The 26,205-nt window shown below is 48.9% G+C and overlaps 1 protein-coding gene across 6 annotated transcripts in view; it reads left to right on the top strand.

The window, feature by feature from the left end:
- Positions 1-9,061: 9,061 nt before the first annotated feature.
- dmxl1 (Dmx-like 1) overlaps positions 9,062-26,205 on the top strand; it is a 39,334-nt gene continuing 22,190 nt past the window's right edge. For 3 of the 6 annotated variants that reach the window (XR_009940038.1, XM_062543711.1, XM_062543708.1), the window contains exons 1-19: positions 9,062-9,200; positions 10,261-10,466; positions 11,521-11,646; positions 13,627-13,701; positions 13,984-14,065; positions 14,198-14,330; positions 14,693-14,759; positions 15,064-15,242; positions 15,743-15,947; positions 16,055-16,217; positions 17,586-17,774; positions 18,346-18,572; positions 19,327-20,050; positions 20,424-20,545; positions 20,677-20,766; positions 21,055-21,157; positions 21,711-21,830; positions 22,017-22,226; positions 24,282-25,967. Coding sequence is in view for 5 of the 6 variants with exons in the window: in XM_062543711.1 (XP_062399695.1) it covers positions 10,380-10,466; positions 11,521-11,646; positions 13,627-13,701; positions 13,984-14,065; positions 14,198-14,330; positions 14,693-14,759; positions 15,064-15,242; positions 15,743-15,947; positions 16,055-16,217; positions 17,586-17,774; positions 18,346-18,572; positions 19,327-20,050; positions 20,424-20,545; positions 20,677-20,766; positions 21,055-21,157; positions 21,711-21,830; positions 22,017-22,226; positions 24,282-25,967 (4,588 nt within the window). In the remaining variant the exon portion in view is untranslated. The remainder of the gene's footprint in view (positions 9,201-10,260; positions 10,467-11,520; positions 11,647-13,626; positions 13,702-13,983; positions 14,066-14,197; positions 14,331-14,692; positions 14,760-15,063; positions 15,243-15,742; positions 15,948-16,054; positions 16,218-17,585; positions 17,775-18,345; positions 18,573-19,326; positions 20,051-20,423; positions 20,546-20,676; positions 20,767-21,054; positions 21,158-21,710; positions 21,831-22,016; positions 22,227-24,281; positions 25,968-26,205) is intronic. The other 3 variants (XM_062543712.1, XM_062543709.1, XM_062543710.1) reach the window with 2 other exon arrangements.

The following is a 26,205-nucleotide window of genomic DNA, read 5'->3' as shown; positions in this document are numbered from 1 at the left end:
ACACTAGTGCCGACTAGTGCCGACTAGTGTCCACTAGTGCCGACTAGTGCTCACTAGTGCCCACTAGTGCCCACTAGTGCCCACTAGTGCCGACTAGTGCTGACTAGTGCCGACTAGTGCTCACTAGTGCCGACTAGTGCCGACTAGTGCTCACTAGTGCCGACTAGTGCTCAATAGTGCCGACTACTGCCGACTAGTACCCACTAGTGCCCACTAGTGCCCACTAGTGCCCACTAGTGCCGACTAGTGCTGACTAGTGCCGACTAATGCTCACTAGTGCTGACTAGTGCCGACTAGTGCTCACTAGTGCCGACTAGTGCCGACTAGTGCCGACTAGTGCCGACTCGTGCCGACTAGTGCTCACTAGTGCCGACTAGTGCCGACTAGTACCCACTAGTGCCGACTAGTGCCGACTAGTGCTCACTAGTGCCGACTAGTGCCGACTAGTGCCCACTAGAGCCCACTAGTGCCGACTAGTGCTCACTAGTGCCGACTAGTGCCGACTAGTACCCACTAGTGCTCACTAGTGCTGACTAGTGCCGACTAGTACCCACTAGTGCCGACTAGTGCCGACTAGTGCTCACTAGTGCCCACTAGTGCCGACTAGTGCCGACTAGTGCCAACTAGTGCTCACTAGTGCTGACTAGTGCCGACTAGTGCCGATTAGTACCCACTAGTGCTCACTAGTGCTCACTAGTGCCGACTAGTGCCGACTAGTGCCCACTAGTGCTCACTAGTGCCGACTAGTGCCGACTAGTCCTCACTAGTGCCGACTAGTGCTCACTAGTGCCGACTAGTGCTCACTAGTGCTGACTAGTGCCGACTAGTGCCGACTAGTACCCACTAGTGCTCACTAGTGCTAACTAGTGCCGACTAGTACTCACTAGTGCCGACTAGTGCTCACTAGTGCCGACTAGTGCCCACTAGTGCCCACTAGTGCTCACTAGTGCCGACTAGTGCCCACTAGTGCCGACTAGTGCCGACTAGTGCCCACTAGCCCACTAGTGCCCACTAGTGCCCACTAGTGCCGACTAGTGAACACTAGTGCCGACTAGTGCCCACTAGTGCCCACTAGTGCTCACTAGTGCCGACTAGTGCCCACTAGTGCCGACTAGTGCCGACTAGTGCCCACTAGCCCACTAGTGCCCACTAGTGCCCACTAGTGCCCACTAGTGCCGACTAGTGAACACTAGTGCCGACTAGTGAACACTAGTGCCGACTAGTGTCCACTAGTGCCGACTAGTGCTCACTAGTGCCCACTAGTTCCGACTAGTGCCCACTAGTGCCCACTAGTGCCGACTAGTGCTGACTAGTGCCGACTAGTGCCCACTAGTGCCGACTAGTGCCGACTAGTGCTCACTAGTGCCGACTAGTGCCGACTAGTGCCGACTAGTGCTCACTAGTGCCGACTAGTGCCGACTAGTGCTCACTAGTGCCGACTAGTGCCGACTAGTACCCACTAGTGCCGACTAGTGCCGACTAGTGCCGACTAGTACCCACTAGTGCTCACTAGTGCTGACTAGTGCCGACTAGTACCCACTAGTGCCGACTAGTGCTCACTAGTGCCCACTAGTGCCGACTAGTCCTCACTAGTGCCGACTAGTGCTCACTAGTGCTGACTAGTGCCGACTAGTACACAATAGTGCTCACTAGTGCTGACTAGTGCCGACTAGTGCTCACTAGTGCCCACTAGTGCCGACTAGTGCCGACTAGTGCCCACTAGTGCCGACTAGTGCCCACTAGTGCCCACTAGTGCCCACTAGTGCTCACTAGTGCCGACTAGTACCCACTAGTGCCGACTAGTGCTCACTAGTGCCGACTAGTGCCCACTAGTGCCGACTAGTGCCCACTAGTGCCGACTAGTGCTCATTAGTGCCGACTAGTGCCGACTAGTGCTCACTAGTGCCGACTAGTGCCGACTAGTCCTCACTAGTGCCGACTAGTGCTCACTAGTGCCGACTAGTGCCGACTAGTGCTCATTAGTGCCGACTAGTGCTCACTAGTGCTGACTAGTGCCGACTAGTGCTCACTAGTGCCGACTAGTGCCGACTAGTGCTCACTAGTGCCGACTATAGCCCACTAGTGCCGACTAGTGCTCACTAGTGCCCACTAGTGCCCACTAGTGCCGACTAGTGCTCACTAGTGCCCACTAGTGCCCACTAGTGCCCACTAGTGCCGACTAGTGCCCACTAGTGCGCACTAGTGCCGACTAGTGCTCACTAGTGCCGACTAGTGCTCACTAGTGCCGACTAGTGCCGACTAGTGCCCACTAGTGCTGACTATTGCCGACTAGTGCCCACTAGTGCCGACTAGTGCGGACTAGTGCTCACTAGTGCAGACTAGTGCCGACTAGTGCCGACTAGTGCTAATTAGTGCTGACCAGTGCCGACTAGTGCCGACTAGTGCCCACTAGTGCCCACTAGTGCTCACTAGTGCCGACTAGTGCTCACTAGTGCCGACTAGTGCTGACTAGTGCCGACTAATGCCCACTAGTGCTCACTAGTGCTCACTAGTGCCGACTAGTGCTCACTAGTGCTGACTAGTGTTGACTAGTGTTGACTAGTGCTGACTAGTGCTGAGTCTGGCTAGTGCTGAGTCTGGCTAGTGCTGAGTCTGACTAGTGTTGACTAGTGCTGACTAGTGTTGACTAGTGCTGAGTCTGACTTGTGTTGACTAGTGTTGACTGGGGCTTTGACTACGAACTTCGTTATTCGAATATAATTAGACTTTTTGAAAAAGATATGATATTCGAACGAATTTTAGGCCGCTCTTAATATTCGAACCTGTTATGAGCATTATTTTTTTGTACATGTGTTTGCATGCAAACGTTGTTTTCAGATTCAGCAGCTTTCTCACATCTGGTAAAGTCGTGAATCATGAGCTCATCAGCAAGGCTGGTCATCTGGGCTCCTGTAGGTGATGTTAGCGAGTGGTTTTTGACTAGCCTATTCAGTTTCCCCACGTGTGTGTAAGTCTCAGGTAAGCTAATAGTAACTTCCTCATTGGGACAGGCCCTTTTAAGTCTTGGAGTTGGAAGACATTGGTATTGAGATGGTCAGTCAACTTGAATGCAAGAGTTTTAATCTGTGCAGCATACTAATCATGTTAACCGGATAATTTAGCTTGTTGTCTTCTATGCGTCATTGCTTTCACGATTGTAAATGTTTAGGATGCATGTCGAGGGACGGGTGTCCATTGAGCGCACACGAGGGAGGACGAGAGAAAGCGGGCCATGGAGAATGAGTTTAGACTAGCCTACTTAAATACTGGTAAAATTGTATGCATAGTGCCTCCACCCGAGCAGAGTTATGTCGGTGCAATAAAGCTTCAAGGGGTCTTGTTTTCATGGAGACAGACGCGATGTGCACGGAGTGGAGGGGCTGTGTGCGCGCGCGCGCGTGTGTGTGTGTGTGTTTGTGTGAGAGTGAGAGAGAGAGAGAGAGACACAGACGCATGAGTGATAGAGAGACGGAGGGAGAGCAGGGAAAGGAAATTCAGCTTAATGAATGCTGCGTGTTTTTCAATAGCGTAAAACTAATGGTCAAAATATTATTAACAAATATTCGAATATATTCGAAGTTTGATATTAATAAACAAACAAACTTCGAATATGATTTTTGGCCAAAAGTCAAAGCCCTAGTGTTGACTAGTGATGACTAGTGCTGAATAGTGTTGACTAGTGCTGACTAGTGCTGAGTCTGGCTAGTGCTGAGTCTGACTAGTGTTGACTAGTGCTGACTAGTGCTGAGTCTGGCTAGTGCTGAGTCTGACTAGTGTTGACTAGTGTTGACTAGTGCTGACTAGTGCTGACTAGTGTTGACTAGTGCTGACTAGTGCTGAGTCTGGCTAGTGCTGAGTCTGACTAGTGCTGAGTCTGACTAGTGTTGACTAGTGCTGACTAGTGTTGACTAGTGCTGAGTCTGACTAGTGCTGAGTCTGACTAGTGTTGACTAGTGCTGACTAGTGTTGACTAGTGTTGACTAGTGCTGACTAGTGCTGACTAGTGTTGACTAGTGTTGACTAGTGCTGAGTCTGACTAGTGCTGAGTCTGACTAGTGTTGACTAGTGCTGACTAGTACTGACTAGTGCTGACTAATGCTGACTAGTGTTGACTAGTGCTGAGTCTGACTAGTGTTGACTAGTGCTGACTAGTGCTGACTTGCGCTGACTAGTGCTGAGTCTGACTAGTGCTGACTAGTGCTGACTAGTGCTGAGTCTGACTAGTGTTGACTAATGCTGAGTCTGACTAGTGTTGACTAGTGCTGACTAGTGCTGACTAGTGTTGACTAGTGTTGACTAGTGCTGAGTCTGACTAGTGCTGACTAGTGTTGACTAGTGCTGACTCGTGCTGACTCGTGCTGACTAGTGCTGAGTCTGACTAGTGCTGACTAGTGCTAATTGTGATATGATAATCATAATGATGATTTGATGAGGGGTGGGGTGAGGTATGTGTAGGTGGGCCCCATGACCCCAAAGTCTGCCATGATTGGGCCTCAACTAATAGAAGTTTGAGGCTGCGTCAGTGTTTCTCAAAGCCTACAGCGGCTAGCGGGTCTATGTATTTGTGTCGAGATAACCCTGTAATGTAAAACCAGCACTAGTCAGACTCAGCACTAGTCAACACTAGTCAACACTAGTCAACACTAGTCAGCACTAGTCAACACTAGTCAGCACTAGTCAGACTCAGCACTAGTCACCACTAGTCAACACTAGTCAGCTCTAGTCAACACTAGTCAGCACTAGTCAGCACTAGTCAACACTAGTCAACACTAGTCAGCACTAGTCAGCACTAGTGAGCACTAGTCAGCACTAGTCAACAATAGTCAGCACTAGTCAGACTCAGCACTAGTCAGCACTAGTCAGCACTAGTCAACACTAGTCGACACTAGTCAGCACTAGTCAACACTAGTCAGCACTAGTCAACACTAGTCAGACTCAACACTAGTCAGCACTAGTCAACACTAGTCAGCACTAGTCAACACTAGTCAGCACTAGTCAACACTAGTCAACACTAGTCAGCACTAGTCAGCACTAGTCAGACTCAGCACTAGTCAGCACTAGTCAACACTAGTCAGACTCAGCACTAGTCAGCACTAGTCAACACTAGTCAGACTCAGCACTAGTCAACACTAGTCAGCACTAGTCAGCACTAGTCAACACTATCAGCACTAGTCAACACTAGTCAGCACTAGTCAGCACTAGTCAACACTAGTCAGCACTAGTCAGACTCAGCACTAGTCAGCACTAGTCAACACTAGTCAGCACTAGTCAGCACTAGTCAACACTAGTCAGCACTAGTCAACACTAGTCAGCACTAGTCAGCACTAGTCAGACTCAGCACTAGTCAACACTAGTCAGCACTAGTCAACACTAGTCAGCACTAGTCAGCACTAGTCAACACTAGTCAGCACTAGTCAGCAGGGGCTAGATGGCTAAATTGGTCTGTTTCACCTGATTGTCATTGAAAAATCGAAGATTGGATTTTAGTTTCTGCAAGCTCAATATGGGTTATAGGTTGAAAGTTGAATGAACAATTACTTATGGCCCTTTGGTTTCTCACAGGCTTGGTCGTTGTTGCCCATAACACACTAGCATCCTGCTAATGAATGACGTCATTGACACGTTTGAAAGGCTTTTTAGAACAAATAAGGGACTTAAAAAATCGAATACTCAGCCGTGTGTTTCAATCTGGTAGTGAGTCTGAGGCACTCGAAAAGGTATTTTTCAAATGAGGCCGTGTGTATTTTCTTTGACTCCCCTTTCGCATACAATATTCCGATTTCTACACAAAAAAATATACACAGAGAATATAGCTGCAAGCAGCAATGTGGGGGCCAAGCAGGCAAGTCAAAAGGCCAGAGTTGCCACGGTAACTCGTTACGGTCAGGTATGTAGTTTTGAGCAGTCACAAGAATTTTGATGTCAATCAACCCAAGATTGGCCGAGATGCGAGCTCACTTCCTGTTCGGCGGCTTTGCCGCCAATTTCGATTGGCTGTTGCGGGCGAACGGTTTAAGACATCGTTCCGAAAAGCGAGGTGTATGTTACAGTCGGGCTGAAGATCATCCGTGTGAGGTTTCGTGCAGATCGGATGCAAAGGTCACCAAACTGCTTGGCCGTCCTCCCGATGGGATCACAAGTCCATATACCAAGTTTGGTTTTGATAGACGCAAAGGTTGCCGAGATATGTGCTCACTTCCTGTTTGGCGGCTTCGCCACCAATTTAGATTGACTGCGACAGGCAAACGCTTCCGTCAATTGTTACAGAAATCAACGCAGTGTCAAGGCGTGGTCTGAAGATGGTCTGTGCCAATTTCGGTGAGGATCAAATGAAATTTGTGACCTCCGAAAATATTAGTGTTTTTGATTAAATCCAATATGGCAGCCGAATCAATTACGTTGATGTCATGAGTTGCCATCTTTCAACGTAAGGATCTTCCGCAGTATTACCAGACACCACTAGTCCATTGTAATTCTAAGCACAACAGCTGCTACAGGCCAAAAGGCATGTTTCTGAATTATAGCGCCCCCTAGAGGTCAAAGGTCACCAAATTTCTTGAGCGTCCTCCTGATCCGTCACTTAAAGGGATAATCCGGAGTGAAATGCAATTTAGATCAATTTTTCGGACTATTGGGAGTACATACGTTGAGTTGACACCAAAATTATGTCATTCGGATGTATTTTGAGAAAGTTCGAGCTCACCGTTTTTAGCCAAAACTCGTTAGCCTGGAGGTGACTCGGGCATGTAATTTCGCCGCTACAAAACGCTATTTTTATACCTCTTCTACTGTTCCAAACAACACTACACTTACGTGGTAGTGAGTAGAGGGTCCCTAAAGCCAAACCGAAGTATCCCCACGTCTTTATGTGGTCGGATAGAGAGTCCAGAATGAATTTAATCGAGTCAGTACCTTTCCGGAAATGTCGCTGTTGCAGCTGCCAACGCTATAACAACACTTTATTAACATTTCCGGAAAGGTACGGACTCGATTAAATTCATTCTGGACTCTCTATCCGACCACATAAAGGCGTGGGGATACTTCGGTTTGGCTTTAGGGATCCTCTACTCACTACCACGTAAGTGTAGTGTTGTTTGGAACAGTAGAAGAGGTATAAAAATAGCGTTTTGTAGCGGCGAAATGACATGTCCGAGTCACCTCCAGGCTAACGAGTTTTGGCTAAAAACGGTGAGCTCGAACTTTCTCAAAATACATCCGAATGACATGATTTTGGTGTCAACTCAACGTATTTACTCCCAATAGTCCGAAAAATTTATCTAAAGTGCATTTCACTCCGGATTATCCCTTTAAGTTTGCTTTTGATACATGCAAGGGTTGCTGAGATATGAGCTCACTTCCTGTTTGGCGGCTTTGCCGCCAACTTTGATTGGCGGCTATGGGCTAACGGTAATAGTTCCGAAGACAAAAAGTAATGGCAGAAAATGACGTCATAGGATGCGTTGAACTCGGGCAAGTCAAAGAATTCCAACAGCACCTGTTTTCCGAAAATCGAACCAACGGTTCAAAAGTTACGTGCGTGAACGCACGTCCAACTTTGACCTGTTGGTGGCGCTAGAGCGCTTGAGCTGCCGACATGAAACTTGGTCACATGACTCAAGAGACCGACCCCAATCAGTGTGCAAAATTTCACAACTTTTCACCAGTCGGTTCTATGGGCTGCCATTGACTTCCATGGCAGAAGAAAAAAATCATAGAAACACAATAGGTGCCTCCGCAGCTTCGCTGCTTGGCCCCTAAAAAAAGTGCTTTTAGGAGAAACCCCAATCACCTCCATTCATTCTCCACTTGCTCGCAATCACCCTCTAGTTGCAGTATGCGGAAGTATTTAGCGATGGTCGTTCTCCCCATGGTTCTCCCCCTATTAGACATTCTCTGCTTCTTCCTATCAAAGACTTCCTCCATCACATCTTCAAAAAGGGATACTCTGGGCCGAGAGATTGAGACCACGGAAATAGACAATATGCTCACCATGTCTGATCTCAAAGCAATCACAACATTGCACAGTGAAATGTGCAGTTGCCTTCCAATATCACCATATAAGAATTTACGATGCTTTGCCCCATCCTCCTGCATTGCTCATATATGCCTGATGGCCACTTTTCTGTCCCTCTTGCCCAAACAAAAGTACTGTCCCTGTTCTCCAGCAAAGAGTCAACCTCAACTCTCTTGTTTTCAAGAAAACCCACCAGTGATTTTAAAACCTGATTATGTCTCTCCGGGTGTAGCGCCCCTGGGTCAGGCTGGTTTTACAACCAGGAGCTTAAAGTCTCCAACCCACTGACTGAGGTCCATAGCTTTCTCTAGCTCTTTGATAACATGGGGATGATCAGGAAAATTAACAAACCAGCAATTAAAACCGTTGCACAGACAGAATATGAGTCACTACCTGGGCACAAGTTAAAGAGGGGCCTTATAACATAACACACATAGCCATGTTATTGGACTGAGGGGCCCCCCTCAGATACGAGGGGTGAACAACGTAATCCATGGTAGCCTATATGATTGAGGGACCCTTTGACATATCACACATAGCATCACCTATCTTATTGGACTGAGGGAACCCATCAGGGGTGAATAACATGTTATTTGACTGAGGGGCTCCATTCAGATAGACTAGCTAGCCTACTGTACCAGGAGTGAATAACAAACCTTGTTATTTGACTGATATCAATCAAATATCAGTCAGGCATAGAGAACATAATAGCGACTTCACGCAGAAGCTTAAAGGCCCCAGTGTGGCCTCAGATATTCATTAGATCTACAACATTCTAATTATAGTTTTGTCAGAAGGCCTATTTACTGAAGGATCATGCAAAGACCCATCAACAGGATGTTCATGGACTTTTATGATGGTGTTATAATATCTGTTATGTATCACAAATTGAGGTATACTAATGTGAAAACAAATTATGTTGCGATTAGTTTTAGGTCAGACCTAAAAGACCTACCTGGCCTACCTTGAAAGACAAGCGACTGAGCTGAAATGAGCAAAACCACAAGAACCAGGATGCATTGCGCGTAGAACTGTCGTACAGTGCAAAACATCAGCTATCATAGCCAGATACAGTTGCAGTACAGCCAAAGCTTGACTGGTTAGCTGAATCTGTCGGCAGGTCTGTGTCATTGCTATTTTGAAAAATGTGGTCTAAGATCGATACAAAACCTGACGTATTTAAAAGGTAAGAATGAAAAGTAACCTGTTTCAGGTAGACACCAGAGTAGGTGTGTAATGCTAGCCAGCTGTCTGTTTAGTCAGCTAAGTTTAGCTAGTTAGCCAGCTAGCATAGGAAACCAACTGGTTGTCAGAATGTCACGTTATCATGTGTTGTAACGTTATCCTTTAAATATCGAGAAGGTGGCTGAGGTAACTTCATGCAAATTATAAAATAGACATTGTGTTAGCTTATGACTTCAATGTCCTCAGAACATGTCATTTAGATGTAATTAGAGGTTGTGCAACCGAGAGGATTTTGGCTAAAGCTAGCTAAATGGATGGAATGTTTGGAGAGGCAACTACATTTGCTGCAAACGTCCCTCAATATCTGTTAGCAAGCAAATTCAGCTGTTTCAATGTATGTTCTTTTAATTGAGGTTAGTAGTTCTCCAGATTCGTCAACTTTTCATGTTATGGGAATTGTCAGCACGATAAAGTTTCTATGGCTCGAGCAAGTTTACTCTGCCTACGTGTAACGATATGTTGCCTAGCTTTCGAGCTAACGTTAACTTGCCTGCAACTTATTTCCGACCATTCGCATCACGTGAGTGACACACGGAACTTGTTCACCTATTTTATTTTTTGGTTGTTAAAGCAAGGGGGGTTAGGTCAGACATGTTATATACGATATATGTTGTTCAAGTTTAGAACGATATGGGCCTTTACATAGCGACAACTGTCATTTCGTTTCCCACGTTTTGCATTTGACAAATAGCTCGCTGCCTACGTACTGTGTATAGCACAGCATCCACGCTAGTGGGCTAAGTTGAGCTTGATGGTTACCAACGTAGGAGAGTTATGGACGACTAATATTGAGTTTTAAAACGGTAATGTCAGTATGTCTACAGACACAGGATTGCACACATCTGCAGCAGAGACTATATTTGTAATGATCCATCGGGAACATCCCGTAGTGGTGTCATTTGAAACAATTAATTTGACAGAACGAGGTTAATTCTGCAAGCTAACGTTACTTACCGTACATGTTTCGCTTGCTAAACCAGTGTGCTTGTTTGATGTTTTAGGTTGAAGGCCTTGAGGCGTTTGTGACAGTGTTAACTCACACTTTCCTCGGACCATGCCTCTCCACCTGATCATACCAGGGTCGAGGCCTAGTTTGGAATAAAGGGGTACTGCACGGACCATGAATCTGCATCAGGTACTGACTGGGGCAGTGAACCCAGGGGACAACTGCTTTTCTGTGGGCAGCCTGAACAATGTGCCTTTCACGGTAAGTCTTGTTTCAGCAATGTTATGCTTTAGGAACAGCTACAGCTCTGCCTCGGCCCACTTTTGCTGAGACAGGCGGGAATGTGGTGAAGAGTGACGGAGAGCTTGGGCGCTGGTCCCCTGTGCACCCTGCCCCTGTTTTCGAATGCAGTGTTTCTAGATTACTCAGACCAGAGCATATCAGAGAGCAGCCTCTTGCCCTGTCCTGCGCTCTCTGAATGGGATCCAGTTTCTGTTTGGACAGTTGAGCTGAAGACATGCAGCAGGAGACCTCTGAGGCTGACCACTGTGGCCTTTAAATGATATTGGAATTGTTTAGGCCGTGTTGTGATGCACAATATTTTCCCCTTGCATATGTTAGAAGGAGTGAGAAAAATAAGCTACATAAAGCAATAGAGCTGTTATAGTCATTTGCTACAAACTATGTTGAACAAGCTGCGATGCATCGCTGAGACTATAGTAAAATAAAGAACTGGGTTGCGTTGTTTTGGTCATATCAAATCAATCCAAGAGCTAGTTTGATCAGCCATATTTCAAGGGCATTGCTTAGCACCGGTCCAGATCAGTAATGTGAATGCTTGTTCATGTGCCCTTGGCCTGGTGGGTTGGGCTGTGCGTGAGCCCGTGCTCACTCAGCATGTCTCAGATCCCCAGTCACACATCCCTGTTGTCACAACTCCTGTGTCGGTCCCCACCTCCCTGCATCTCTGAGGAATGTTTGAATAAAGTAGCGTTTGATTACTTTGAGGGAAGGGTGCCGTTTACACTTTCATTGTATGTGCTATTTCCATGTTGTCTACGTTATATTACCACTTACTGTGTTGTGGGAGTGTTTACTGTAGCTGCCTGAACAGTGATTATTGCATGTCGTGTAGCTTAGCCTACAGAGCAAGCCATGCATGGATGTAGCAGAGCTGGCAGAACAAGATGAGAAGAACACCATGACTTCCTCTGTTAGGGTGCACACATGCTGATGAAATGTACTGTAATGCTTGTAAGCCTTCTGTCCATAAATTAGACAGTCACTGTGACAAATCATTGTTGTGCACTTACAGGCCTACGCCTCCGGCTGTGACATAGTGATTCTGGGCAGTGACTTTGAGAGGCTTCAGATCATTCCAGGAGCCAAGCATGGGAACATCCAGGTGGGCTGTGTGGACTGCTCTCAGCAGGGCGGGCAGGTAAGAACCCTCTCTCCTTGGCCTCCTCCCATAGTCTCCTCCTGGCCACAGCAGGCAGATGGTGTGTGTGTGTGTGTGTGTGTCTGTGTGTGTGTGTGTCTGTGTGTGTGTGTGTGTGTCTGTGTGTGTGTGTGTGTGTGTCTGTGTGTCTGTGTGTCTGTCTGTGTGTGTGTGTCTGTCTGTGTGTGTGTGTGTGTCTGTGTCTGTGTGTGCCCATGGTTTTATTGTTTTGCGTTGGCATGCTGCCATGGAAGACTGACCTTTAGGGCCTCAGCCACACCCTGACCCTGAGGCTGTAGAACAGGTCAGGTGTGCAGCCTGTTCTATGCTTCAGCTGATAGTAGTTTCAGGCAGCCATTGCAACCTTATGGGAAAGTGGTGAATGTGACTTCCATGCATTAATTATAAATCCTTGCTCATATAGTGTATATGGCAGCATTGCCCTGCTACAGTAGTGCAAGAGCTACAACTGAGATGAAATGTCAGTACGTTTTAATTGTAAGATAATGTTTGTAAAGGTTACACAGAACCAATGATGGTGTGGTGTAATCTGTGTTTGAGGATAGAATGCACAGAGTCTCTTTCTGTTTTTAAGGATATAAATCACATGTGTGTGTGTGTGCGAGCGCGCATGCATGGGAGTGTGTGTTCAGGCGCATGCTCTGATTCATGTTGTTGAATCTGAAGCCCCTGTAGGTTTCACAGCTAAACCGTGGTAACGCTGAGGCGTGTGCCTATGTGTGTACTGGCATATGCCCGAGGAGACTTTGCCTGCTGCTGGTTGTTTCTGTGAAGATCATTCCCGCCCTCTTCCTTTACTAGGTCCCTTCTCATTCTGTTCCAGTTAAATATGGCTTAGCATTGTGCTAAGCCCTTTCTGTCCACTTAGGCTTTGCCAGCCTTCTACCGTTGTCAAGCTTACACAGTGAGTCTAAGAAGTCAAGGTTAGCACAGTTCCTCTTCCCTGGGAGCATTGGTGACACAGTGTGAGTTAACGGGAGCCAACAGACAGCTGGACCATCACCAGTCTCTCTTAAAATAAGTGGTGTTCCCTTTGTGTCACCGAGATGAGCTGTCAGACAAGCTCACTATGGAGCAGAGTGTTGGTATCTGAGTGGTCATTGTGAGTCACTTGTCTGTGACTGCAGAATGCTTTTTTCCACAATGACGCTGTGTAGTGCAGCACGAAACGGCTGTTTTGATGGATTTCAAATGTTCCTGTTCAGGTTGCAGTGAGGCTTTGACTGTATACACCACTCGAAGAAGCTGCCTCTAGAAAAGTCTCACAGCTGTCAAACAAGCAAGTGTTGGGCAAGTGTTGGGCAGAAAACCTAGCATGTTTTACATAGTATTATGCTTTGTGAGTAAAATGGATAAGCGAACATTTGGGAGGGAGGGAGACCAGTTTGACAATATGTGCTGCCCAAGTACCTCCTTCTGGGAATGTATAATTTACTGATAATGATCACCTCAGAGGGAAAATCTAATTTACGGATGTACTGTAGGTGAAATGAGAATTGACCTTGAATGAGATTTTTCAGTTAGCAGTTTTTTAAACAGAAACCATTTGAAACCAAAAGAAATCTCAATTTAGTCAAATAGAGAAATCCTAGAAAAGCCAAAGTACTGATGGATGACTGTTATGTACAGACAATGAAGCTACTGAGAGAACAGGTAGCTAAAGGAGGAAAGGAAAGATGGTGACTGGTACCTGGGGGGGGGGGGGGGGGGGGGGGGGGGTGGGTGTGTGCGAGCGTGCGTGTGTGTGTGCGCTTGTAATGAAAGATCTTTAATGATGTAGTCTCTTTATCTAATAGAAATGGAAGCTTAAACTGGAAAAGCTTGTGTAACATGATCCTTTAGACTGAGGGAAAGATCAAAGTGAATCATTACAGTACTGTGTGATGGTAAGCATTTCCCCTGAGTAGTTACTGATGTTCTGCCTCCAAGTAAATATTTGAACTCTCCCGATGCCTACAGATAGCAGCCTCTTATGGAAACATCGTATGTGTGTTTGAGCCAGTCCCCCTGCTGAATCCTGAGAAAACGCAAACTGTGAGTGTCTTGCTTTCTATATATGAAACCCATCAAGCACATGTTCTGAGGCTTGTACTCTTATGTGACATATCTTTGCATCACTTGTGTGTGTGTGTGTGTGTGTGTGTGTGTGTGTGTGTGTGTGTGTGTGTGTGTGTGTGTGTGTGTGTGTGTGTGTGTGTGTGTGTGTGTGTGTGTGTGTGTGTGTGTGTGTGTGTGTGTGTGTGTGTGTGTGTGTGTGTGTGTGTGTGTGTGTGTGTGTGTGTGTGTGTGTGCGTGCGTGCGTGTGTGTTCCACCAGCAGAAATTTGGCTGCCAATGGCAGAAGAGCGGGCAGTTTGTATTGCAGTCAATTGCACACAACCTGGCATGGAACCCTGCAGGTAAAACACAGGACCGATTTTCTCTCACACCTCAGAAGCTCCATTTCCTAGAGGCTAAAACAGGTGTTTTCCCTTTTGGACACGTGCTAGAATCTAGTGCTCTGTGGTGAACATGTGCTTGTCTGGGTGCAGGTATGCAGCTCCTCACAGGCTCCAGCAGCCTCCAGCTGTGGTCCAATGAGAGCCCCACCTGCGGGCCGGCCGAGGAGGCGTCCAGCTCCAGCACTGAAGGCCACAACACATGGAGGTGCATCTGGCAGTGCAAGTAGGTGTTGCTCTGCTGCTACTTCACTTTAATCATCTGCTGGTCCATTTCCTGTGCTATGCATTGTCCAGGGACCCGTACCCATAGTGGCCTACATGTGGTTGGAATGATGGGGAGAACAAAAATGTGTGCTGTTCATATGGATTGTTTATGAATAAATGCAATTATTCCTAAACAAGTGAGAAGGATTGCTCTGAATTAGTGAGAATGAGTGCTTGTAATTCCAGTGCTTGTTCAACATCTGTTCTAAGTCACTTTGTTAGTTGAGGATTTAGGGATGTCTAGAAAAGCTGAAAAGTTGAATATGCATCTTTATTCATGAATGAATATGTGTCTCATTCTTATGTGTTTGTGTTGGACAGAACGGCCTCCCCGACTCACTTCCTCAAGTTCTCACCTGGAGGAGAATTCTTTGCCACTGCTGGTCAGGTAAAAGCTCATACACGTTGGTCACCTGAAATTTGCATTCGCCTTTTGATTAAATGAACATGTCTGTTTGCTCCATGTTATAATCCAGCTAAGTGATAAAAGTTTATTTTGCATTCGGTGTCTATTAAAACTATTTGTTTAGGTTCGTTTTTTAATGAAAAAGTGAGTTGTATGCACAGTGGAGCCTGTGCACATGCTCCAGGTAGAGATGCTGATGTGAGGGCATGTGTTTCAGGACGACTGCTTAGTGAAGGTGTGGTACGTGCTCCAGGTAGAGATGCTGATGTGAGGGCATGTGTTTCAGGACGACTGCTTAGTGAAGGTGTGGTACGGCACCAGCAGCTGGCAGTGGGACGCTGGCAAGCTGTTCACCCCACCTGAGCAGAGCTCCCTGGGCGGCCTGGACTTCTCCTTCATCTACCTGGCCCACCCCCGCTCAGTCACCGGCTTCTCCTGGAGGAAGACCAGCAAGTACATGCCAAGGTACAGAGGCCAGCGCAGGGCATGACCATGACTTTAGCAGAGCAGCAAAACAGCAAGTCATTCTCCTTCAGGATCGGATGTCTTTTCTAATGTCACTTTTTCTTAATAGGTTTCTCTTGCCTCTTCTTGTCAAGCATTGTTATTTGTGGTGTGTGTATTACAGACAAATAGACAGCACATCAAGTTATGTACAGCTTAAAACACACACACACACACACACACACACACACACACACACACACACATATTTGGGATGATGGTAAACAGGAAGTTGTGTACATGTGTCTTGTGAGTTCTTTCATATCTGAAGCAGAAGTGAAGCAGCAGTCATGTTTGCCAGTTTTCAGTTTGCCAGAGATGTGAATAGATGCTCTTTTATGTTGCTGATTTACTAGATGAAATGTTGATATTTGAATGGCAACATTATTTTGTGTGTGTATGATTGTCAAGTAAATGTTGTGTGTGTGTGTGTGCGCGCGCATGTTCTCATCTTCCCTCAGAGGTGCGGTGTGCAATGTGCTCTTGACCTGCTGCAAGGACAGTGTGTGTCGTCTCTGGGCGGAGACACTGTTGCCAAGTGACTGCCTGCTCTCTGGACTCAAGCACAATAACCCTGGCAACCACCAGAACTACGGTGACCCCAACCGGCTGGCCAGGGACAACAAGAAGCTCCCAACCAATGGCAAATCACCAAATCCACTGGAGGTAAAGGTTGAGCCCATCTCATCACCGTCACATGCTGAGATGATAAAGTACTCATTATATCACTGTAAAGGAAGTAATGGAAGTGTGTGTGTGTGTGTGTGTGTCAGCTCAACCTGCAGGAGTCGTGGGGGGGTTCTCAACGTGGCATTCTTGCCCACACCAGCCTGCTCCCCCAGCAGCAGGGGAAGCACTACAGCCACAAGCCCACCCAGCCGCGCGCCAACGCACTCTGCCACTTCCACATCGCCGCCAGCATCAACCCTGCCACAGGTGACGCACTAACCACAGCACACACCTTCCACAAATCATTAGCACATACACCGTTCACACCAGCTTCAGCAGTACAGAAATACAGCACTGCGCCTCTATAGACGTGCATAGTGTGCATACACTATTGTTCAAACGTTTGGATCCACTTAGGAACTCACTTTTCATCATTAATGTTGTACAACAGCAATTAGAAGGAAACCTTGTTGTAGAAGGAAATGGATGATCTTCTATCCGATATCTACATTGCCCATTATCAGCAACCATTCATCCAATTTGTTTACCAGTCTGATATCATTTTAAAAGGCTATCTGAGAAAGCATTGGAGAACCTTTTTGCAATTATGTAAGCACATAATGTAGTCTGAAAACTGCTACAATGCAACTGATCTCAGCTGGTATTCTGTCTATGGTGGAGTGGAATGGAAATCTCTAAAGATGGTTTTGCACCAACAGTGAACCCGTTCTTGAACCAGTGCCATTCGGAATTCTTTGATCCGTGGTGCTATCTAGTGAACCAACATTTCCATCAGTTTTGAACTGAACTAGTGATGCATCATGAACAATGGGTGTTGCATGAAAAAACATAAGTTAGTGAGATGCATAAACTGGACAATGATACGAACAGTTGTCCCGAAAAAACAGCAGAAATTAGCCATTTGAAATGCTAGTCAATGTCTACGGTGAAATGCTAGTCGACTGGTTTTTGTTTACTCATGGCAACAGTTGATATGGACGGAAAACTGATGTTTGTAGTCTTCTCCCCACTGAATGGCAGAATGAACATCCACTCCAGTTTGCAGGAAAGCGCAACTATTTTCTGGTTCAACTTCCAAACCAATGTGCCATGATCTGAACCAGCTTTTGTTTGGTCCTAACACTACCAACAGCTCAAATGTTGGTTCGCCAACGGGAACGGAGCTGGTTCTCTGTCGGTGGAAAAAGGCTATAAGTGACACCAAACTTTTGAACGGCAATGTACTTGTACAACTTGTTAGAAATCATTTTCACACATGTACACTTTAACAGTTCTCTACATATGCAGTGTTTTATGTGCATATATTTGCACCCAGACACCCTTTCACTCTCTTGCGCTCTTGCTCACGAGTGAACAAAGGAGAAGAACATGTACTGATTTGATTCTTTTTAATATGTGGTGAGAAATGTAGGTTTGCCTTAGGTCTGATTGCTAAAATGCTCCAAAATGCCCATTTAATCAGCCTTGTTTTTAAACCGGAGGGAGGGAGGGGGAGATGGAGAGAGAGAGAAAGCGCTTTGGTATTGTGGCAAATATTTACTTGACAGGAGTCCTAATCATTTGTATTTACTAATGTAAATACTGTGTGTGTGTGTGTGTGTGTGTGTGTGTCAGATATCCCGCTGCTGCCCTCCATCTCGTCTCTGAATGGCACAGACGAGGAGGAGCCGGGGGGGCCCTTCACAGTGCACTGGCTCAACAACAAGGAGCTGCAGTTCACTCTGGCCATGGAGGTGCTGCTGCAGATGCTGCGCAGCGCTCAGGAGAGCCCCAGTGGGGCCAACACCGCCGACAACACCGCAGGTACCACACACACACACACACAGAGAACTAGAGCCCCAGTGGGGCCAACACCGCAGGTAACACACACACACACACACACACATAGAACTAGAGCCCCAGATATGCCCCGTTAGACTCACTTCTCCTTCACCGCCAACACCCTTCTCCTCTCTACCCCCCCCTCCCACCTGCTTCCCCCCCACATCTTGCTGCTGTCTCAGCTGCTGCCTCTGGGTGTGTGAGAAGGTCATGTCTCACCTCGGCCACAGCTCTGTTCTGTTTAACTGGCCCTCTGACAGCGGCCTTGACCAGGCGCCTCTATTTCATGTGCCGTCACGACGCTTGCAAATGAGTTCCAGATATACTGCAGCTGTCTGGAGCATCAGCCGCACTGCTGATGAATCAAGGCCTGTCTGTGTTGGGATTGCTGTCAGTATTTCCCACCGCTGACCGTAAATCAAGCATGTGCTCCAGTGCAAGCTCAGATTGTTGATGAGCACTGAGGAACGATGCTGTCTTTAGCAGAACATGCCCCATTAAGGTATCCATCAGCTGATGTGTGCACAACTCACTGGGGACCCTCTCTGTGCAGACTCCATGTTTGTGGAGGACAGCCCCGGGGGTGGTGCTCAGTCTCCGGCGCCGCTGGAGGGGGGGATGGACGTGGCGGCGGTGGAGCAGCAGGTGGAGCTGCTGCTGGAGGACTGGAACAGGAGCGCAGACATGCTCTTCAGCATCCACCCCACCGACGGATCCCTGCTCGTCTGGCACACCGACTGGCTAGATGAGTACCAGCCTGGGATGTTCCGCCAGGCTCAGGTGGGGACTGGACCACAGACACAGACACAGACACAGACACAGACACAGACACAGACACAGACACAGACACAGACACAGACACAGACACAGACACAGACACAGACACAGACACAGACACAGACACAGACACAGACACAGACACAGACACAGACAGGTTTTTGGTCAAGACTCAATGTCCTGCAAAGGCCCAGAGACAAATTGAATCCAGAACTAACCATAGTCACCATGGCAGTAGCTTTATTAATCTATTTTCAAGATGTTAGTATTTTTTTTTACACTGTAGGATGCACACACTAACACAGTTATTATTATTTTAGCATGGGTCAAAAACGTCACTCTTAACAGACGCCAGTGAAAATATCCACTGGAATTTTATTTCTTTCTATTGCACCTGCCAGGGAATCTGTGCTATGTGGCTAAGTTGCTGCCTAGCAGGAAAAACGTGTTTAAATAGCTATAGCCTACATTTGAAACATTGTATTAGCTAGAAATGAGGCCACATGTCTACATTCAATGATACTTCAAACGTTTGTTTAGATCCAGACACTGATCCAGACCCTGCCGTCATGGAATGTGAAATTTTTCACTTTTCACACATCACGTCCTCTATATGTATTTTGCATATTGTATCAACTGTACTGGAAGTCAATTGGATGTTATACTTGGACCCCACATTTTGACACACCCATACAGTACATTCACAGACATGACTTGTTCTGTTGATTTTGGTTTGAAAGTGTCATTTGATTGACAGGTGTCATTTGTGTCCCGCATCCCTGTGGCATTCCCGACGGGCGACGCCAACTCTCTGAGCCGCAGCGTGGTCATGTACGCCTGCAACAAGAACGTGGACCTGGCCATCCAGCAGGGCCGGCAGCAGCAGCAGCAGCGTCCGTCCGGCGGGGGGGGCCTGCCCCGCTCCTCCTCCCTCATCTCCTGCTTCGGCCACCAGGGCAAGGGCTCGGCGGGGTCAGCAGGGGTCAGCGGCGGCCTGCGCCTCAGCATCTTCACGCCCAGCGTGCTGATGATCTCCAAGCACGCCGACGGCTCGCTCAACCAGTGGGCGGTGAGCTTCGGCGAGGACTCGGCCTTCTCCACGGTGCTGAGCGTGTCCCACCGCTCGCGCTACTGCGGCCACCGCTTCCACCTCAACCACCTGGCCTGCCACTCGCTGCTGCCGCTGCTGCTGACCACCTCGCACCACAACGCCCTGCGCTCCCACGCGCCCGCCACCGCCACCGCCGCGCTCAGCCCGGCCCACGCGCCCCACGCCGGCCGCCACAGCAAGGGCTCGCTCAGCGCCGCGCCCCAGGAGCCCAGTGCCATCTACAGCGAGCTGATCCTGTGGCGCGTGGAGCCCGTGGGGCCGCTCTCCTTCTCCGGCGGCGTGTCGGAGCTGGCCAGGATCAACTCGCTCCACGCCTCGGCCTTCGCCAACGTGGCCTGGCTCCCCACACTCATCCCCAGCAACTGCCTGGGTAAGTACCCGCAGCAGTGAGTGTGGATGTGTGGGGCCTGCAGCTGACGTGACTGCTGATGAACGGTGCACTGTGTGAGCAGTGCTGCTGGCCAATGTTCCTGCTCCCCCCTTCCTATTTGTCATCACATCTACGTTATTCTAACATTTAGTTCTCAGCTCTAACGGATGGACTTTTGCTGCTGTAGTGTTTTGTGTTTCCTCTGCCACACTGCTGTCTGGGAACCCTGATTATTATTCTTGTTGCAGGCAGCTATGATTATAGCTTAGCTCTGTAGCGCTGTCATCCCTGTTAGCCCTTAGCCCATGCTTTGTGCCAGTCTAACCATCATAAACATGTAAAGCATTCTAATGATACCTGACTTGTTTTACAGGTGAGTATGGCAGCTCCCCCAGTGCCTGTTTTGTGGCAAATGATGGTCATTCTCTGCGCTTGTATCAAGCTGTCATTGAGGCCAAGAAGTTACTTAGTGAGGTCTCCAATCCAGAAAATTCTGTGAGTGTCTTTTCTTTTGATTGCCAATCCAGAACATATTACTACCTGTGCAATGTAATGCTGTTTGGCCACTCTCTATGCTGTGCTTTCTGCTGAGGGACGCTCAATTCCTTTTGACTTCCTCTCCCCAGAAATCTGTAGGAGAAGCGTTTAACATCATCAGTCAGCAGTCCACGGCCCGACCAGGCTGCATCATTGAGCTGGACGTGATCACAGACTTTGTATGTACCAACTCTGACTCTATTATTAGGCTCAGGAAAAAACGTGCAGAATGCATTAGAACGTGGTAGTTAGAACTAATGGGGCGATTTCCACTGTGGAAAAACAATCAGCAATCCCAATGAAGATATTAATGGGGAAACGGTGCTAGGTGTTAACCCTAACGTGTGCCACACACACACACACACACACACACACACCCACACACACAGACACACGCACACAGAGGGCAGATTTGTTCCTGCTGTTTTATTGAGCGCTGTGGGCCCTGTGCCATGCCTTGTCCTCAGCAGGGGAAGCAGACCCAGCTGCTGCACGTGTTCGAGGAGGACCTGATCTTGGGGAACCGGAGGCCCGATGGAGAACCACAGGAGGCGCCACCTACAGACTCGGGTAGGGGGCCTTCTGGAACTTACCGTGACATTCTCTTTGAAAGTCCCTGTGTCAGAACAGTAGCATGCCATCAGAAGCTCAGTTCAGCACATACATCATTTAAAAGCCCCATGTTGTTCATTCCTCCTTGACAAAGAACTTTCAAGTTTCAGGCTGCAAACACGTGTACACACACACTCACACACACGCACAATTCGGGCAACCTTTGGTGCTACCATGATGTTATACACCTAGTCCTAACAGCATCCGAGCGAACGACTCTTGTGTTACATTGAACGCTCTTTGTCCACATTGAATCTATTAAATATGCCCTTTTGTTGCGCTTGAACTGGCTTTGACCCTGGTTTTGACCCCCCTGGTTAAATAAAGGATAAATAAAAAAAAAAAAAAAAGGAGGAACCCATTATATTTCCTAGTGATGAATACACAAATTAGCATTCATTTACTTTAATTTTGTGAACTAGACTAGAGTATGTGGCCCTGGCAGAGCTCTGTGCTGTTAGTTTTTAGTTTTTGTTTTGTTTCCTCATTTTCTCCTTGATCTGTGTTCCAGCCTGTGGCCAGTCTGTGTTTTCTGCAAGGTTTTTCTTAGTGGTGATGGAGGCCACACCCACCGGGAGGTCCCTGCTGCACATGTGGCTCCTCCAGCTCTCAGCTGAACCCGTCTCATCAGGTAGGAATCCCACCCAACCTGCCCCCATGACCCCCAACTTACCCCTGTGCCAACACTGTCTCCATGCCGTGCGTGTTCTCATTTGGTCTTAGAACAGACCTGCGTTCTAAACTGCCCCTGCCTAACTGGCTGTTTTCTGTCACTTATATTGTTCATTTTTCTGTGGTTGCTCATTGTCTGTTGCAGGTGAAGCGTCCACTCCTGCTGGCCGAGACCAGAGTGGCTCTGGGTCCATCTTTGATGCGCTGGGCTCTCCTGCGCGGCCCCAGCGGAGCGGAGGGAGCCCCTGTGGCCTGCACGGTGCCTGCCGTCTGGCCCTCCACAGCGCCCGCGTCTTCAGCCAGGAGCTGGAGCTCCCCGCCGGCGTGGAGGTCATCAGAGTCACACCTGCGGCAGGTGAGCTGCCGGACGCACCTGTTTGCTCTCCCGCGGAGAGGGTGGTGGATGTGTAGCGTCTGCGTGAGCGGCAGGCCCTTCTGGTTTGACTCCTGCCGGTCAGACCTAATTGGTCAGTTTGTTTTAATGATCTGTGCCGACCCGCTGGCACGCAGTGTCCTCTGTCAAGGTGCTGAGCCTGGCAACCTGACAAATGAGACCCACTGAGGAGAATGACCCTGGACAGGACTGTGTGGAGGGCACTGTCTTGACAGATGATGGGGCTCACATCTACTGGACTTTGGGTTGCATGCTGCCTACTTTGGGTCGCATGTTGCCTACAGTGTGATGGTGTTATAGACAAATCTCTCACACAGTGGTGTCAGTGTCAGCTGTTTTATGTTTATAGTTCTTAGCAGGCGCTTTTGTTACAAGCCAAATTTGAAGCATATGCGTCAAGCCGTTTTGGAGATATAATGCGCAAAGCATGAGATATGACCGGAAACACTTCAACAGGATGTGTAGTTCAGGGAGAGCCAGATTGTATGCTTAAGGCCTATTCGGACGGGATTAGTTTTATGGGGGGACGTAGAGTAATGCAGGTTTATCATATGACCTCTGTAATATAAATGTCCAATTCGGACGGGACTAGACATCTGTCATTTTACCTGACATGGGAGGAGTAACTACGTTTACGTTCTGCCGTCACATCTTCGTCGGCGTGCACGTGATACTTTGCGTCAGGTACGTGCGGCATTTTCAGATTTGAAAGACTACACAAGTTGGTTAAACTAGCAAACATTAGCTTTATGTTATGCCATAAGTAGTTTGAAATGGCTAACAATATCAAGCTATTACCCGTAATTTCCCGACTATTAGCCGCGGCTTATACATTGATTTTGCAAAATTTCTTCAGCTATGAGGTTAATACAGGGGGGCAGTTAATATGGTGTTAATATGGTGTTAATATGGTTTTGTTTCTTTTAACTTGCATAAAACACTGTCCTGCGGCTTATACACAATGCGGCTTATATGCGGGAAATTACTGTAGGCAAACTAGCTAACGTCCTATTAGGAGCTGCACAGCATGTTATGTTTTCATTCAGACTATGGTGGAATTGTTTTCAAATCAGGATGTGACGAAATATTACAGACATCTTTACAGAGGGTCGCGTTCGCACGGGATTAATATTACCTAAGGTAATTTCTCCGGACCGTTTTACGGAAGGTAAAAGTGTCTGTAAATGTCACCGACATACTCCGTTATGTTTACTGACATGGCGCGTCCGGACGGGACTACATTACCTGGTAATTATTACTTTACCTGATGTCACCCCATAAAACTAATCCAGTCCGAATAGGCCTTTAGTTGGAGTCACAGGTAACACCTGTGCCAGTGTTCTGATTAGAGCGGGAACTACTTTGGCGCAGCTGTGCTCTAGCTCCATTATGACATCACAGCCTCCATTTAAGTCTATGGGGGAAAAATACGTATTTCAACATTTTTAATCCCCTTTTTCTCAGAAAGTATAAACTTTTGATAAATCCGAAATGATAACTCTTGCCCAATTCCAGGCCAACACAACAGCTATTTCACTATGTCTGTACGTTAAGCGGTTAGAGCCGCATTAATTTTTGAAAAGGTAAAAAGAAAAGGTTATGAGAATAAGACAGGAGATTTCAAGATAGTGGATTCCATCCACTCTAATAACCACATGTATTCATGGGTTTCATCAGGTCCCTCTCCACAGGTGTATAAAATCAAGCACCTTGATTATCAATGCAGACTGCATGGTGCTTGATTGATACAGCTGTGGAAAGGGACCTGATGAAACCCATGAATATACAACTTGTGACTGTGAGAATGAATTAGTTAGATACAAAGAAAGACAAGTTTAGCTGCCAAACCATAGCACAGCAAGCCATCGTTATGGTGCTATTGATGTGTGTCATGGCTTGACAGTGTGAGTGCCAGATAATTGAATGAGTGTGTGAAGATTTCGTGTGGGGTGTAATGTGTGAGTTGACTGACCTTGGCACTGAGTCCTGACTCGTGCGGCGTTTCTGTCCTTCCAGGTCACTTGAGCTCCTCATCTCTTCAGCCTGCCGGCCGAGCGCCCTACCTGCTGGCCACCTCCTGCTCCGACGGCCAGGTGCGCTTCTGGAGGTGCGGCCTCGCTCCCGAGCCCCTCATGGAGAGCCAGTCGGAGTACGTGTGGGAGGAGTGGCCTCTCCTGGTGGAGGAGGGCTCAGCCAATAGCAGCGCGGTCAGCATCTCCAGCCAACCAATCGCCGTGTGCTGCTGCCACACTAGCCGGGTGGTGGTGGCGTACCGCGACCCCGCCGGCCCTCAGGGGGACCAGGCCAAGGACTCTCCACTCCTCGTCAGCATTTTCCAGTGCGAGTCCACGGGAGGCTCCCAGTGGGTGCTGGAGCAGACGCTGCAGCTGGACAGTCCCGCTGAGGCCAGCTGGGACCGAAGGCTGTCCGCGGGGCCGGTCAACGGCAAGCATGGCGGCGGCGGGGACGAGTGCCAGTTCAGCGGCCGGAGCACTGTCCACCTGGACTGGGTCTCCCGAGAGGACGGCTCGCACATCCTCACCGTCGGCGTGGGCTCCAGGCTGCACATGTACGGGCCACTCCTGGTCAAGCCGCCCGAGCTGGGCCTCTCTGACGGGGGCAGAGACGGGGCGTGGGATGCCTCGCGGCTGGTTCTCCTGCGGGCGGTGGACCTGGTGTCGTCGGTGGAGGGCTCTCTGCCCATCCCGGTGTCCCTGTCCTGGGTGCGCGACGGCATCCTGGTGGTGGGCATGGACTGCGAGATGCACGTCTACTCCCAGTGGCAGCCGCCCGCCCCCGCCCGCTCTGCCAGCGTGTCCAGGGGCACGGACTCGGGCAGCGTCAGCTCGCTGCTGGGCACCAAGCAGGACAGCCACACGCCCTCCCCCGTGGCCTCCAGGAAGCCGCTGGCGCGCTCCCTCACCAGCCTGGCACAGAAGCTGAACAGTGGCGGGGGCAAGCGCGGTGGCATGGAGCTGCCCGCCCAGCTGGAGGACAGCGGGCTGTTCGAGGCGGCGCACCAGCTGTCCCCAACGCTGCCCCAGTACCACCCCGTCCAGCTGCTGGAGCTCATGGACCTGGGCCGCGTGCGCAGGGCCAAGGCCATCCTGTCCCACCTGGTCAGGTGCGTGGCGGGTGAGGGGGTGCTGCTGAAGGGGGAGGAGGGCGGAACCGGCGTGGGCGCTCGTCAGCGCTCGCGGACCTTCAGCGCGGGCGGGGGCACCTCGCGGGACGCCAAGCTGTTCCAGCGGCCCGAGGCGGCGTCCGACTACGCCGAGATCGAGTCCATCCCGCCGCTCCCGCTCTACGCGCTGCTGGCCGCCGACCACGACTCGTCCGGTGGTGCCAAAGACGGGCCGGTCAGTGCGGGGCCAGACAGTGGACGCGGCTCCAGCCCCCGCAGCAACCCGCCCAGCGCCTACGAGCAGCTCTTCCAGTCGTCCACCACGCCCTCCAGCGAGCAGCTGCCCGACCCCTTCCTGGACGAGGAGGACGAGGACGGCGACAAGGCCAAAGTGATCGACCTGTCGCAGTACGGGCCCACGGCGTTCGGACCGGAGCACGCCCAGGTGTTGTCCAGCTACCTGCTGCAGGCCAGCCTCCCGGGCCTCACGCGCATGGAGCAGATGTCCCTCATGGCTCTGGCCGACACCGTGGCCTCCACACGCACTGACATCGGAGAGAGCCAGGCCAAGGGCCAGGGTAAGGCTCAGCAGCGGTCAGCAGGTTTCTTAGTCTGTAAGCAGCACAGTCACATGCCTTTTATTATTCCCCTAATGTGACGGGACATGATGAACAAGTACAGATGAATGAATGGCACTCGTCCAAGCTCTTTTTATTCTCTCTGATATCTACTCTCTGGCTTACTTCATGCTTTTGTGCCCTTAGACACAATATGCCAAAAACACTTTTCCACAGTTTCTGTGTCAAGAGCTGAACT

The sequence above is a fragment of the Sardina pilchardus genome, chromosome 8 (genome assembly GCF_963854185.1).
Source record: "Sardina pilchardus chromosome 8, fSarPil1.1, whole genome shotgun sequence".
NCBI lineage: Eukaryota > Metazoa > Chordata > Actinopteri > Clupeiformes > Clupeidae > Sardina > Sardina pilchardus.
This window is presented reverse-complemented; position numbering and strand designations above follow the sequence as displayed.